Source organism: Schistocerca serialis, chromosome 6 (genome assembly GCF_023864345.2).
Source record: "Schistocerca serialis cubense isolate TAMUIC-IGC-003099 chromosome 6, iqSchSeri2.2, whole genome shotgun sequence".
NCBI lineage: Eukaryota > Metazoa > Arthropoda > Insecta > Orthoptera > Acrididae > Schistocerca > Schistocerca serialis.
In genome coordinates this window covers 216304429-216318776 of record NC_064643.1, presented here as the reverse complement: position 1 = coordinate 216318776, position 14348 = coordinate 216304429, and the positions used below count along the sequence as shown (strand labels likewise).

At 45.0% G+C, this 14348-nt stretch overlaps 1 protein-coding gene across 1 annotated transcript in view; it reads left to right on the top strand.

Annotated features, from left to right (window-relative positions):
- Nucleotides 1-14348, top strand: part of LOC126484583 (mitoguardin) — a 94283-nt gene that overhangs the window by 64700 nt on the left and 15235 nt on the right. The window contains exons 3-5 of the mRNA XM_050108146.1: nucleotides 6798-6910; nucleotides 7820-7988; nucleotides 8078-8311. Coding sequence (XP_049964103.1) covers nucleotides 6798-6910; nucleotides 7820-7988; nucleotides 8078-8311 — 516 coding nt within the window. The remainder of the gene's footprint in view (nucleotides 1-6797; nucleotides 6911-7819; nucleotides 7989-8077; nucleotides 8312-14348) is intronic.

The following is a 14348-nucleotide window of genomic DNA, read 5'->3' as shown; positions in this document are numbered from 1 at the left end:
CATTATGTAAGGCACTGTAATCAGCTGCTTGAGGGTTTGAAGTAATGGCCTGTCACTGACTCTACGGGCCCATGTCTGCCCAAGATTGGTGCTCTGGCCTTGCTCCTGCCATTCCCAACCTTTTTAATTCTTCTTATTCCCCTACATCTGTTGATGGCTGACATACTCGTTTTCTCTTTTCTGAGATTTTATCTTGTCCATGTAGCTTGTTGCTTTGTGGTAATAGTGTGAAACGAGCGGTCAGATGCAGATCGTATGTCTCTGCTTGGGTAGTTTGTCCCAGTGATCTACAACTGCTTTCTGGGTGTGGCAATTCTCCCATCTTCACCCATTTACCCCTGTTTAACACTTCTGTCTCTTGGTTTGCTTGATACTTAGATACAATAAAATCCATTGGGGTTTGTGTTCTGTTTCCTTCCTCTCTGGGGCTATTCCCAGCTTGACACAAGAGGGATTAAATGACTGGTGACCTCAGTTTGGTTCCTTTAACTCCATCCATCCGTTATTTCTGTTTCACTTGGGATGGATTTAAGTCCCCACTTAAGATCCCCATGCAGGTCTCAGGGTAAGAATAGGACTGAGGTATTCCTCTTTGTCGTAAGAGGCGACTAAAAGGAGTTTCACACGTTTCGACCTTTATGTGATGGTCCCCTGTAGGGTTTGACATCATTCTTCCAAATTTTCATGTAGAGCGAGCCAAGTGGGGAAGTGCATTGAGATCTTTAGTCCACTTTCTCGTCGTCGCATTTCAGTCCTGCTCATTCTCCATCTCTTAGGCGAGGACTCTTTCCTGGATGCATTTTCCACCATGCACTGTGCAGTGTCGCTTTCTGCGTCGACGATGACCTTGGACTTCTTTGCACCTGATACCCAGCACGGTAGCTAGTCCGTCGTGGTAGAGCTGCCATGTACCCTGTTGGTTGTAGCCCCCTGACCACACGGGGATAGCTCTGCTGATGCCTGTGCCGTTAACTCCTCATGTATGCCTCGACCCCCGGCAATGGCCACCCTGCCAGGTGGCCTTTGCTGCAGCTGGGTGGCACGAATGGGGATGGCCCCTGGTCAGAGTGGGTGGCATCAGGGCGGATGACACGTGATGAAGCGTAGTCCATCACCTCTTGCTGGTGGTGAAACACCAGCAGTCTCTAAGCATTCACAAGCTCAATTCAACGCACAGAAGTATGACCCAAAATCATTCCCCTCCATGGCCACACCATGGGAGGAACGTCAGGCTAAGGATGGCAGCGGATCTTATCTACCCCAGTACTTTGTATGTTCGAGAGCTGATGGGGAATCTTTCATAACGATGAAGCCTCAGTTTTTGTTGTGCATTTAGAGGACAAGTTTTACGAGGTGGAGTGATTGTCCAAAATGAGATCTCTATCAGTCTTGATCAAAACAGCATCCTCTGCCCAGTCACGGACGTTACTCTCTTGTGACAAGCTGGGGGATGCTTCTGTAACCATCACGCCCCATAAGAACTTCAATATGGTCCAGGGCATCACATTTCACAGAGACCTTATTTTGTAGTCTGACGATGAGCTGCACGCCAATTTAGAGTGGCGAGGTGTACATTTCATCTGAAGTGTCCACCGGGATTAGAGGGATAATCGAGTTGCCACCGGTGCCTTCATCTTGGCCTTCGAGGGTGATACAGAGCCTGAGAAGGTCAAGGTGATTGTCTTCCACTGTGATATAAAGCCCTATACCCCTCCCCCAACGCGGTGCTTTAAAAGCTGGAAGTTCAGCCCTATGTCTTCCTGCTGTACTTCCAGCGTCACATGTCGAGATTCCGGATGCCTATCACATCCCAATACTCCATGTGCCACGCCTCCCAGCTGAGGAGAGCACCATTCACCTTGCTCGCCAGACTGCAGGATTCTCCAGAAAGAAAGGAAAATCATGGAGTAAAAGACCCAGGACCGACTGACCTACATTGAGGCTAAGAGAAAATTTGAACATCTGCATCCTCTACATATGACATCGTCTTACACCGCTATTACAACAGTTCTGGCACCAGCAGCTCTGCCAACCCCAGCCACCTCTTAGGCGGAAGACTGCACCTGCCCCTTTGATGGGGGGGGGGGGGGGGCGGCATTTCCCTGTTGCTCCCGCACCATCTACTTTAGGAGCAACACTTACCCCCCCCGCCCCCAACCGTCAGGGACGTCTGTCCCCACTTCTAAGCTGGAGAAGCGTAAGTCTTCTTCGGCTTCTCTCGCTAGTAAGGGATCCCTTGGGTCACTCACTTCCCAGGTGGGAAAGATGACACCCACCAGTGACTGAAGAGCTCAAAATCAGCTGGTCATAGGGCTTCATGCTCATCCTCAGTCCAAGAGACAGAGCCAGTGAAGTCATCCCAAACAGGAAAACCCAAGGAGCAGCAAGAGAAATTTAAAAAGACCCCTAAGACCAAGGAAATTGCTGTCACCCACACCACCGCTACCTACGAGCTCTGCATATGAGAATGGAGTGGAGATTCTGGCGTCTGCTGAGGACCTAGATCTCGCCAGACCCTCAGACACAATGAATATAGACTGCTCAGGCAATAAGTCGGATGCATCACGTGACCCTGAGGCGTAAACTGCCTTAATGAATGTTCCCAGTCGCACGGTGACGTCATCCTCCAGTGGAATTGCGGCGGTTTTTTTCCACTGCCTGCCTGAGCTACAGCAACTGTTAAGCTTTACACCTGCTATCTGCATTGCTCTCCAGGAGACCTGGTTTCTGGCAATGCAGACTCCTGCCCTCCGCAGCTATAAGGGATATTACAGGAACCATAGAGACTATAATAGTGTCAGGTGGAGTGTCCGTTTATGTACTAAACGGAGTCTATAGCGACACTTCAAACCCCTCTTGAAGCTGTGGCTGTCAGAATACGGATGACGCAGGAAATAACTATCTGCAACGTATATCTTCCTCCAAATGGTCCAGTACCCCTGAACGTATTAGCTGCACTGAGTGATCAACTCCCTAAACCTTTCCTACTTTTGTGAGATTTTAACGTCATAACCTCTTGTGGGGTAACACTGTGCTTACTGGCCAAGGCAGATATGTCGAAACTTCACTGTCTGAGTTCGACCTCTGCCTCTTAAATACTGCTGCCACCACGCATTTCATTGTGGCTCATGGTAGTTACTCGGCCATTGATTTATCAGTTTGCAGCCCAGGACTTCTCCCATCTATGCACAGGAGAGCACATGACAACCTGTGTGGTAGTGACCATTTCCCCACCTTCCTGTTGCTGCCCCACCGTCATGCCCACGGACGCCTGCCCAGATGGGCTTTAAACAAGGCGGACTGGGAAACTTTGATCTCTGCTGCCACTGTTCAATCTCCCCTACATGATAACATCGATGTGATGGTTGAGCAGGTGACCACAACAATTGTCTCTGTGGCAGAAAACCGGATCCCTCGCTCTTTATGGGGCTCCTGGCGCAAGGCAGTCCCTTAGGTCGTCGCGGAAAGTCGCTGAAGCAATTAAGGAGCGTCGGCGAGCTCTACAGCGGCATAAGTGGCACCCTTCCCTGGAGCACCTCATAGCTTTCAAACGACTCCATGCCAGGGTTGCCAACTTATCAAACGACGGAAGATACGTCCCGCCCGTTGAGTGCCATACGTCACCTTCCCAAGTCTGGGAAGTCAAATGTCTTTTCGGGTACCAGACCCCAACAGGTGTTCCCTGTGTTACCATAAATGGCGTGTTATCTACCGATGCAAACGCGATTGCCGTGCACTTTGCTGAGCACTTTGCTCGAGCTTCTGCGTCGGAGAATTACCCCCCAGCCTTTCGCACTCTAACGGCGGCTGGAAGGGAAAGTCCTCTTTCACTACACGACACAGTGAATCCTATAACGCCCCATTTACAGTGTGGAAGCTGCTCAGTGCCCTTGCACATGGCCCCGACACTGCTTCTGGGCCAGATCGGATCCAGTCAGACGATTAAATATCTCTTATCTGACTACAAGTGACATCTTCTCGTTATCTTCAACCGGATCTGGTGCATGGAGTCTTTCCATCGCAATGGCAGGAGCGCACCGTTAATCCGGTGGTCAAACCGTGTAAAAACCCGCTTGATGTGGATAGCTATCGGCCCATCAGCCTTACCAACATTCTTTGTGAACTGCTGGAACGTATAGTGTGTCAGCATTTGGGTTGGGTCCTGGAGTCACGTGGCCTACTGGCTCCATGTCAGGGTGGCTTCCGCCAGGGTCGCTGATAATCTTGTCTCTAGAGTCTTCCATCCGAACAGCCTTTTCCAGGCGCCGACACCTGACTGCCGATTTTTTGATTTATGTAAAGCATACGACACGACCTGGCCACGACATATCCTTTCCACATTGTATGAGTGGGGTCTCCAGGGCCTGCTCCCTATTTTTATCCAAAACTTCCTGTCGCTCTGTACTTTCGTGTCCAAGTTGGTGCCTCTCAGTTCCATCCATATCCAGGAGAAGGGAGTCCCGCAGGGCTCTGTATTGAGTCTCTCTCTATTTTTATTAGTGGCCATTAACGGTCTAGCATTAGCTGTCGGGCCCTCCATCTCAACTTCTCTGTATGCAGACGATGCATTTCATACTGCTGCTCCAGTACTGGTGATGCTGAGTGTCGCCTACAGGGAGCCATCCACAAGGCGCAGTCATGGGCTCTAGCCCATGGCTTCCAGTTTTCCGGCGTGAAGACGTGTGTAATACAATTCTGTCGGCGTCGTTCCGTTCATCTGGAACCAGCACTTTACCTTAATGACGATCCACTCGCTGAAGTGGAAACATACCGATTCTTAGGTGTGGTTTTCGACGCTCGTTTGACTTGGCTTCCTCATTTTCGTCAGCTTAAATGGAAGTGTTGGCAGCACCTCAGTGCCTCCCACTGCCCGAGCAACACCATTTGGGGTGCAGGTAGCTCCACACTGCTGCAGCTCTACAGAGCCGTTGTTAAATCCCGCCTTGATTATGGGAGTGTGATTTATGTGTCGGCGATGCCATCAGCATTGCGTTTGCTCGACCCATTGCACCATTGTGGAGTTAGACTAGCGACAGGAACTTTCAGGACAAGTCTGGTGACAAGCGTACTGGTGGAGGCTGGAGTCCCTCTGTTGAAGATCAGACGTGCACAACTGCTCGTCAGTTATGATGCACACATTCATAGCTCTCCTGAACATCCTAATTACTGTCTTCGTTTCCCAACAACACCGGTTCACCCGCCACATAGGCGGCCCAGGTCAGGGCTAACGATTGAGGTTTGTATGCGATTGCTTTTCTCTGAACTGGAGTCCTTCCCTTCACCACCTCTCCTCGAGGTCCATTCACGTACACCTCCATGGTGTAGCTGTAGGCCGAATCTTCGTTTGGATCTTTCATGTGGTCCTAAGGACTCTGTTAACCCTGCGGCTCTCCATTGCCACTTCCTGTCAATTCTTGAAGTGTTCCGGGACTCTGAAGTGGCTTACACCAACAGCTCGATGGCTGATGGTAATGTTGGCTTTGCATTTAGTTTTAAGTTTTATTTGTTAGGGTGGGTTTTACGTTTGATCTAAGTTTCAGCACATGTCCTTTGTCCCCCTGTGTCCTCCACCCTAGTGCTTTTAGAGTGGAGGTTTTAATGTGTTGCGGAGTGGCTGGCTTTTCCTTTAGTGCTGTGGCCGGCCAGCCACTGTAATCTTCTTTCTTGTTTAACTCTCTTCTGTTTCTAGCACCTATGTTGTTTTCTTGTCCTCTTTTGTTCCTTTTAGTGTTCATTGCCTTTCCTTCGTTCTTGTGGTTTTTACTTTCTTTCCGTTTTGTGTTATATGTCTTGTCTGTTTTATTCACACACTTGTGGCACTGTTTTATTAGAAACGAGGGACCGATAACCTCATAGTTTGGTCCCTCCTCGCCAATTTTAAACCAACCAACCAACCCATTACCACTTAAGATACCAGTGTCATAAGACTTAGACCATCTGTCAATGTCCTTTCAGTAGATACCAGTGGATTAGGTGTTAACATGAGTAATATCTAATACTATCAATACTTGTGTTAAAGTATTCTTTAAAGCTTGATTCTGTAACAGTTTGGAGACACTGCACTTGATCTATACGTGTCGGACTTGTTTAACAACCCACTTGTTGATATGGGATGCTCTCCGCATCTTTTTTACTAATTTTATTTAGAATCATTGTGTTTCACAGTTTATAACTAGAACTAGTGAGAGGTTATGGAGATCGCTTTCTGGTTTAGGAATTCATTTTTCTGTTTCCTTTAGCTCTTAAGGAATGTGTCCCATTTTTGGGACCTATTTTGCTACCCACAGCTAGCAATAGATATAAATTTTATAAACCATCAAAAGGCTTCCTGAAGTCATACTATGAAGCATTATCACAATAATTGGGTAGAAAAAGGTGCCAAAGATATAGAGATCTGTCTCTAAGGTGCTGTTGAGTATATGAGTTAGTAATAAAGAAACTGCTATTATGTATGCCTTACTGCCCATTTTCTGTTTTCAGTATAGGATTTGATGCTGAATCAATGACCTATATTATTTCCTGTTTACTGAAAGTGGATGTGTATTCTAGTTCATATCTTGCAAGAAGTTGTTTACAGTTAAACAACTGATTTTTCTTTAATTTTTAATTTTTGAAAGGTAAACAGCAGAACTTTCGTTTCTACATCTGTATTTATAGTCTGCAAGCTATATGTCATGCACGGCAGAATGTACTTAGCATTTTACCACACATTAGGATTCCTTCCCATTCCGACATTATGTTATTATTGTTACTACTACTACTACTACTACTACTACTAATACTACTTTTTTTTTCAGGTAGCTGACTTGAGAGAATTTGAAGAATTTGTTGACATATTTCCTGACATAGGAAGTCTTGCATTGTATCAGTCAGCAACAAAACAATTTGAAGAATCTGGTATTCCTTACAGGTATGTTGGTACATCTGTAGTTCTTATTTTTGTCAAGAAATTAAATCTTGTTTATTACAAATCGTAAAGTTCAAAGCTTATACAGGGTGATTCAAAAAGAATACCACAACTTTAGGAATTTAAAACTCTGCAACGACAAAAGGCAGAGCTAAGCACTATCTGTCGGCAAATTAAGGGAGCTATAAAGTTTCATTTAGTTGTACATTTGTTCGCTTGAGGCGCTGTTGACTAGGCATCAGCGTCAGTTGATGCTAAGATGGCGATCGCTCAACAGAAAGCTTTTTGTGTTATTGAGTACGGCAGAAGTGAATCGACGACAGTTGTTCAGCGTCCATTTCGAGCGAAGTATGGTGTTAAACCTCCTGATAGGTGGTGTATTAAACGTTGGTATAAACAGTTGACAGAGAATGGATCGGCCGCCAGGCAGCCTGTGACAGAGGACTTCATCACTGGCCTCCAAGAAGCCCTGATCTTACCCCCTGTGATTTTTTTCTTATGGGGGTATGTTAAGGATATGGTGTTTCGGCCACCTCTCCCAGCCACCACTGATGATTTGAAACGAGAAATAACAGCAGCTATCCAAACTGTTACGCCTGATATGCTACAGAGAGTGTGGAACGAGTTGGAGTATCGGGTTGATATTGCTCGAGTGTCTGGAGGGGGGCCATATTGAACATCTCTGAACCTGTTTTTGAGTGAAAAAAAACCTTTTTAAATACTCTTTGTAATGATGTATAACAGAAGGTTATATTATGTTTCTTTCATTAAATACACATTTTTAAAGTTGTGGTATTCTTTTTGAATCACCCTGTATGGTATATGAATAACTAACTGTGATTTCTGGTAATTCACCCCAGGAATGACACTTAAAAACATTTGTGTAATGTTACACTTTTGCTTACTTTGCAGGTCTTTACGAACTGAAATGGTACATTGTTCATCTGATGTAGAGTATCTGTGCAAACTTCACTGTATACGATTAGCTTTCCAGTATTTGTTTAGAGACCCAGGAGTTTCTCGATGGTTTGCTGATACGGGTCGGCAAGTTCTTACTGATCTTATTTTATTTGCAGACAGGGTAAGAATTGTTATCAGCTAATTGTAATAAGGCTTTAACTAATATTACCTTGTTGTAAATAACTGGAAAAAACTTCTGTATTTTCACAGGATCCAAAAGAATTCTTGGTTGCCTATGAGAGTATGTTAGAATTTTTACATAATGAAAGCAACTGGGTTGAAGTTGAGCAGGAACTGAGTTTGAAAGGAGTTAAAGCCATGACATTTTACGATATAGTGCTTGATTATATTTTGATGGATGCTTTTGAAGACCTGGATTCTCCACCCTCCTCAGTTACAGCAGTTGTCCAGAACAGATGGCTCTCAAATGGATTTAAAGAAACAGTAAGATCTAATTTTTTCTCTTTCTCACACACAGTAGTCTCATTTGTTTACTTTCTAGCTGCCACTGACTTAACTGTCACATTTATTGAGTTATGCATCTTTTAGTAGTTGAGAAATTAAAATCTGTTTACGGCATTGTTTTCCTCTGTTTCCGGGGATGCACAAATAAAATTGTTTTCTCTGGAACCCATTATGATTTTTACTTCATATGATATGGCTACCAGCTATGTACTTGGTGCAAATATTGTAACAGCAAACATTTTCTCATCAAATTTGCAAATTGTTGCACATATATCTCTTGTAATGGCATATTTGGTAACTGGGATGGGGGTGCTTCATCTGGTGTGAGAAGGAAGGGAGACAAAACTCTTCTAATGTTAATATGCAATTATTTGGTAAAAGTATGTAAAACCCTGATCAAAATGGCTAGAGGAGGGAAGCAATATGGTATGACCTTAACATGAATGGTTTTTGTAGTGATCAATATATTTCTTTGATTAAACAGTGTAGTAACAGTGTTGAACAAGAATAGAGTATTTATATGAGAGTACTGTTAATTTTTATGTTCCTTTCAGTGAATATTTCATCATACCACAGTTTATATATATATATATATCCTTTCGTCTTTCCCTCTCCTTCCTGATGAAGCAACCGTTGGTTGCGAAAGCTTGAATTTTGTGTGTATGTATCAACCTGCCAGCGCTTTCGTTTGGTAAGTCACATCATCTTTGTTTTATATATATATATATATATATATATATATATATATATATATATATATAAAAACAAAGATGATGTGACTTACCAAACGAAAGCGCTGGCAGGTTGATACATACACACAAAATTCAAGCTTTCGCAACCAACGGTTGCTTCATCAGGAAGGAGAGCGAAAGACGAAAGGATCTGGGTTTTAAGGGGGAGGGTAAGGAGTCATTCCAATCCCGGGAGCGGAAAGACTTACCTTAGGGGGGAAAAAAGGACAGGTATACACTCGCACATACACACACATCCATCTGCACATACAGTCACAAGCAGACATTTGTAAACACAAAGAGTTTGGGCAGAGGCAAAGATGTTGTTGAAAGACAGATGAGATATGGGTGGCAGCAACTTGAAATTAGCGAAGGTTGAGGCCTGATGGATAATGAGAAGAGAGGATATACTGAAGGGCAAATTCCCATCTCCGGAGTTCTGACAGGTTGGTGTTAGTGGGAAGTATCCAGATAACCCAGACGGTGTGACACTGTGCCAAGATGTGCTGGCCGTTCACCAAGGCATGTTTAGCCACAGGGTGATCCTCATTACCAACGAACACTGTCTGCCTGTGTCCATTCATGCGAATGGACAGTTTGTTGCTGGTCATTCCCACATAGAAAGCATCACAGTGTAGGCAGGTCAGTTGGTAAATCACGTGGGTGCTTTCAGATGTGGCTCTGCCTTTGATTGTGTACACCTTCCGGGTTACAGGACTGGAGTAGGTGGTGGTGGGAGGGTGCATGGGACAGGTTTTACACTGGGGGCGGTTACGAGGGTAGGAGCCAGAGAGTAGGGAAGGTGGTTTGGGGATTTCATAGGGATGAAATAAGAGGTTACGAAGGCTAGGTGGATGGCGGAAAGACACTCTTGGTGGAGTGGGGAGGATTTCATGAAGAATGGATCTCATTTCAGGGCAGGATTTGAGGCAGTCGTATCCCTGCTGGAGAACCACATTCAGAGTCTGATCTAGTCCCGGAAAGTATCCTGTCACAAGTGGGGCACTTTGTGGTTCTTCTGTGGGAGGTTCTGGGTTTGAGGGGATGAGGAAGTGGCTCTGGTTATTTGCTTCTGTACCAGGTCGGGAGGGTAGTTGCGGGATGCGAAAGCTGTTTTCAGGTTGTTGGTGTAATGGTTCAGGGATTCTGGACTGGAGCAGATTCGTTTGCCACGAAGACCTAGGCTGTAAGGAAGGGACCGTTTGATGTGGAATGGGTGGCAGCTGTCATAATGGAGGTACTGTTGCTTGTTGGTGGGTTTGATGTGGATGGACGTGTGAAGCTGGCCATTGGACAGATGGAGGTCAATGTCAAGGAAAGTGGCATGGGATTTGGAGTAGGACCAGGTGAATCTGATGGAACCAAAGGAGTTGAGGTTGGAGAGGAAATTCTGGAGTTCTTCTTCACTGTGAGTCCAGATCATGAAGATGTCATCAATAAATCTGTACCAAACTTTGGGTTGGCAGGCCTGGGTAACCAAGAAGGCTTCCTCTAAGCGACCCATGAATAGGTTGGCATATGAGGGGGCCATCCTGGTACCCATGGCTGTTCCCTTTAATTGTTGGTATGTCTGGCCTTGAAAAGTGAAGTAGTTGTGGGTCAGGAGGAAAGAGGTTTTAGGTAGGGTGGCAGGTGATCGGCGTGAAAGGAAGTGCTCCATCGCAGCGAGGCCCTGGACATGCGGAATATTTGTGTATAAGGAAGTGGCATCAATGGTTACAAGGATGGTTTCCGGGGGTAACAGATTGGGTAAGGATTCCAGGCATTTGAGAAAGTGGTTGGTGTCTTTGATGAAGGATGGGAGACTGCATGTAATGGGTTGAAGGTGTTGATCTATGTAGGCAGAGATACGTTCTGTGGGGGGCTTGGTAACCAGCTACAATGGGGTGGCCGGGATAATTGGGTTTGTGAATTTTAGGAAGTAGGTAGAAGGTGGGGGTGCGGGGTGTCGGTGGGGTCAGGAGGTTGATGGAGTCAGGTGAAAGGTTTGTAGGGGGCCTAAGGTTCTGAGGATTCCTTGAAGCTCTGCCTGGACATCAGGAATGGGATTACCTTGGCAAACTTTGTATGTAGTGTTGTCTGAAAACTGACGCAGTGCCTCAGCCACATACTCCCGACGATCAAGTACCACGGTCGTGGAACCCTTGTCCGCCGGAAGAATGACTATGGATCGGTCAGCCTTCAGATCGCGGATAGCCTGGGCTTCAGCAGTGGTGATGCTGGGAGTAGGATTAAGGTTTTTCAAGGAGGACTGAGAGGCAAGGCTGGAAGTGAGAAATTCCTGGAAGGTTTGGAGAGGGTGATTTTGAGGAAGAGGAGGTGGGTCCCGCTGTGACGGAGGACGGAGCTGTTCCAGGCAGGGTTCAATTTGGATAGTGTCTAGGGGAGTTGGATCATTAGGAGTAGGGTTAGGATTATTTTTCTTCGTGGCAAAGTGATATTTCCAGCAGAGAGTAAGAGTGTAGGACAGTAGATCTTTGACGAGGGCTGTTTGGTTGAATTGGGGAGTAGGGCTGAAGGTGAGGCCTTTGGATAGGACAGAAGTTTCGGAGTGGGAGAGAGGTTTGGGGGAAAGGTTAACTACTGAATTAGGGTGTTGTGGTTCCAGATTGTGTTGTTTAGAATTTTGAGGTTTTGGGGGGAGTGGAGCTGGAAGTGGGAGATTGAGTAGATAGGAGAGACTGGGTCTGAGTGCAGTGAGAGTAGGTTGAGGTTTGCTGGAAAGGTTCTGGAGGGTGAGTGAGCTGCCTTTCCGGAGGTGGGAAACCTGGAGATTGGATAGCTTTTTGAGGTGGAGGGTGGCATGCTGTTCTAATTTGCGGTTGGCCTGTACGAGGATGCTCTGATCAGCCGGTGTGGATGTGGGAGAGGAAAGATTGAGGACTTTTATTGAGGATAGGAGTTGACGGGTGTGTTCATTGGCTGAGTTGATGTGTAGGTGAAGGATTAGGTGTGTGAGGGCTATGGGTTGTTCAGTTTGGAACTGGTATAGGGGCTGATGGAAAGAAGGGCTACAGCCAGAGATGGGAACTTTAAGTATGAGGCCTTTGGGGGTAACGCCAAATGTCAGACAAGCCTGAGTAAATAAAATATGGGAACGTAATCTGGCTAGGGCGAAGGCATGTTTGCGGAGGGAATGTTAACAAAACTTAATGGGGTCATTGTGGGGATGTTGAGGGTGACATGGTATTAGAAGGTGGAAATTGTAATATGAGGCTGAAATGAAAATGAAAATCAAAATAAAAATAAAAATATATGGGCAGAGATAAGGGTGAACTAGAAAGCAACTGGAGATCTGGCAGCACCCCCATGTGATTTACCAACTGACCTGCCTACACTGTGAAGCTTTCTATGTGGGAATGACCAGCAACAAACTGTCCATTCGCATGAATGGACACAGGCAGACAGTGTTTGTTGGTAATGAGGATCACCCTGTGGCTAAACATGCCTTGCTGCACGGCCAGCACATCTTGGCACAGTGTTACACCATCCGGGTTATCTGGGTACTTCCCACTAACACCAACCTATCAGAACTCCGGAGATGGGAACTTGCCCTTCAATATATCCTCTCTTCCTGTTACCCACCAGGCCTCAACCTCCACTAATTTCAAGTTGGTGCTGCTCATACCTCACCTGTCATTCAACATCATCTTTGCCTCTGTACTTCCACCTCGACTGACATCTCTGCCCAAACTCTTTGCCTTTAGTTGAGGGCATGAAAGGGAAGCAGTTGTTGAGGAGGGAGTGAAACAGGATTGTAGCCTACCCCAATGTTATTCAATCTGTATAATGAGCAAGAAGTAAAGGAAACAAAAGACAAATTTGGAGTAGGAATTAGAATCCATGGAGAAGAAATAAAAACTTTACAGTTTGCTGATGACGTAATTCTGCCAGAGACAACAAAGAACCTGGAAGAGCAGCTGAACAGAATGGCAAGTGTCATGAAAGGAGGATGTAAGATGAACATCAACAAAAGCAAAATGAGGATAATGGAATGTATTTGAATTAAATCAGATGATGATGAGGGAATTAGATGAGGAAATATAACTGATGGTCGAAGTAGAGAGGATATAAAATGTAGACTGGCAATGGCAAGGAAAGTGTTTCTGAAGAAGAGAAATTTGTTAACATCAAGTATAAATTTAAGTGTCAGGAAGTCTTTTCTGAAAGTATGTGTATGGAGTGTAGCCATGTATGGGAGTGAAACATGGACAATGAATAGTTTAGACAAGAAGAGAATAGAAGCTTTAGAAATGTGGTGCTACAGAAGAATGCTGCAGATTGGATGGGTAGATCACAAAACTAATGAGGAGGTATTGAATAGAATTGGAGAGAAGATGAATTTGTGGCACAACTTGACTGGAAGAAGGGATCGGTTGGTAGAACATGTTCTGAGGCATCAAGGGATCACCAATTTAGTATTGTAGGGCAGCATGGAGGGTAAAAATTGGAGGAGGAGACCAAGAGATGAATACACTGAGCAGATTGAAAAGGATGTACATTGCAGTAGTTACTTGGAGATAAAGATACTTTCACAGGAAAGAGCAGCATGGAGGACTGCATCAAACTAGTCTCTAGATTGAGGACCAAAACAACAAGAAACATGCCTTCTGTACACTCTGTGGATCTAGATGAAAATAGTTTATAGCACAAAAATAAGGCAGTTGCATATAAAACGTGTGCTACATAATGTAAACTGGATATTAAGTAGTGTCTCTTCATCCAAGGTAACATGCTGTGTTCTGCCCAATAAGAATTACAATTTTTAATACCCCCCCCCCCCCCCCCCTCCATAAAATCTCAATTTTGTTGATGAACATTGATGTGATACTAAGTAAAGTGAGGTAAGGAAATACTGTATAAACTTGATGGCCTTTATACATGACCTAAAGGGTGTCATGTGAGAAAAGTGAGAGATGGGATCTACAGGAGTGATGTTTTTGGAACCTATGCTGTTGGGCATACATAACCTCGTTCATGCTCAGAATATGTTATAGGATATCTAAAGCAGATGGATGCCAGTGAGAGTGGATGTTACTTTTGTATATAATTTCTTTTAACTTACTTGTAGAGAGGTGTGATGTGTGCTTTCTTTCAATCACTAGGCACAATTTTTTGCTAAAGTGCTCTACAGTATACTTTAATTAAAATGGGAACCAGCTCAGCTGCAAATTCTTGTAGAATCTGACACTCCATTAGGACCAGGAGGCTTGCATAATTTTAGCTGTTACCCAATGTTGCTAACATTAATATCATCATCATCTATCTATCTTTCCAATTATGGA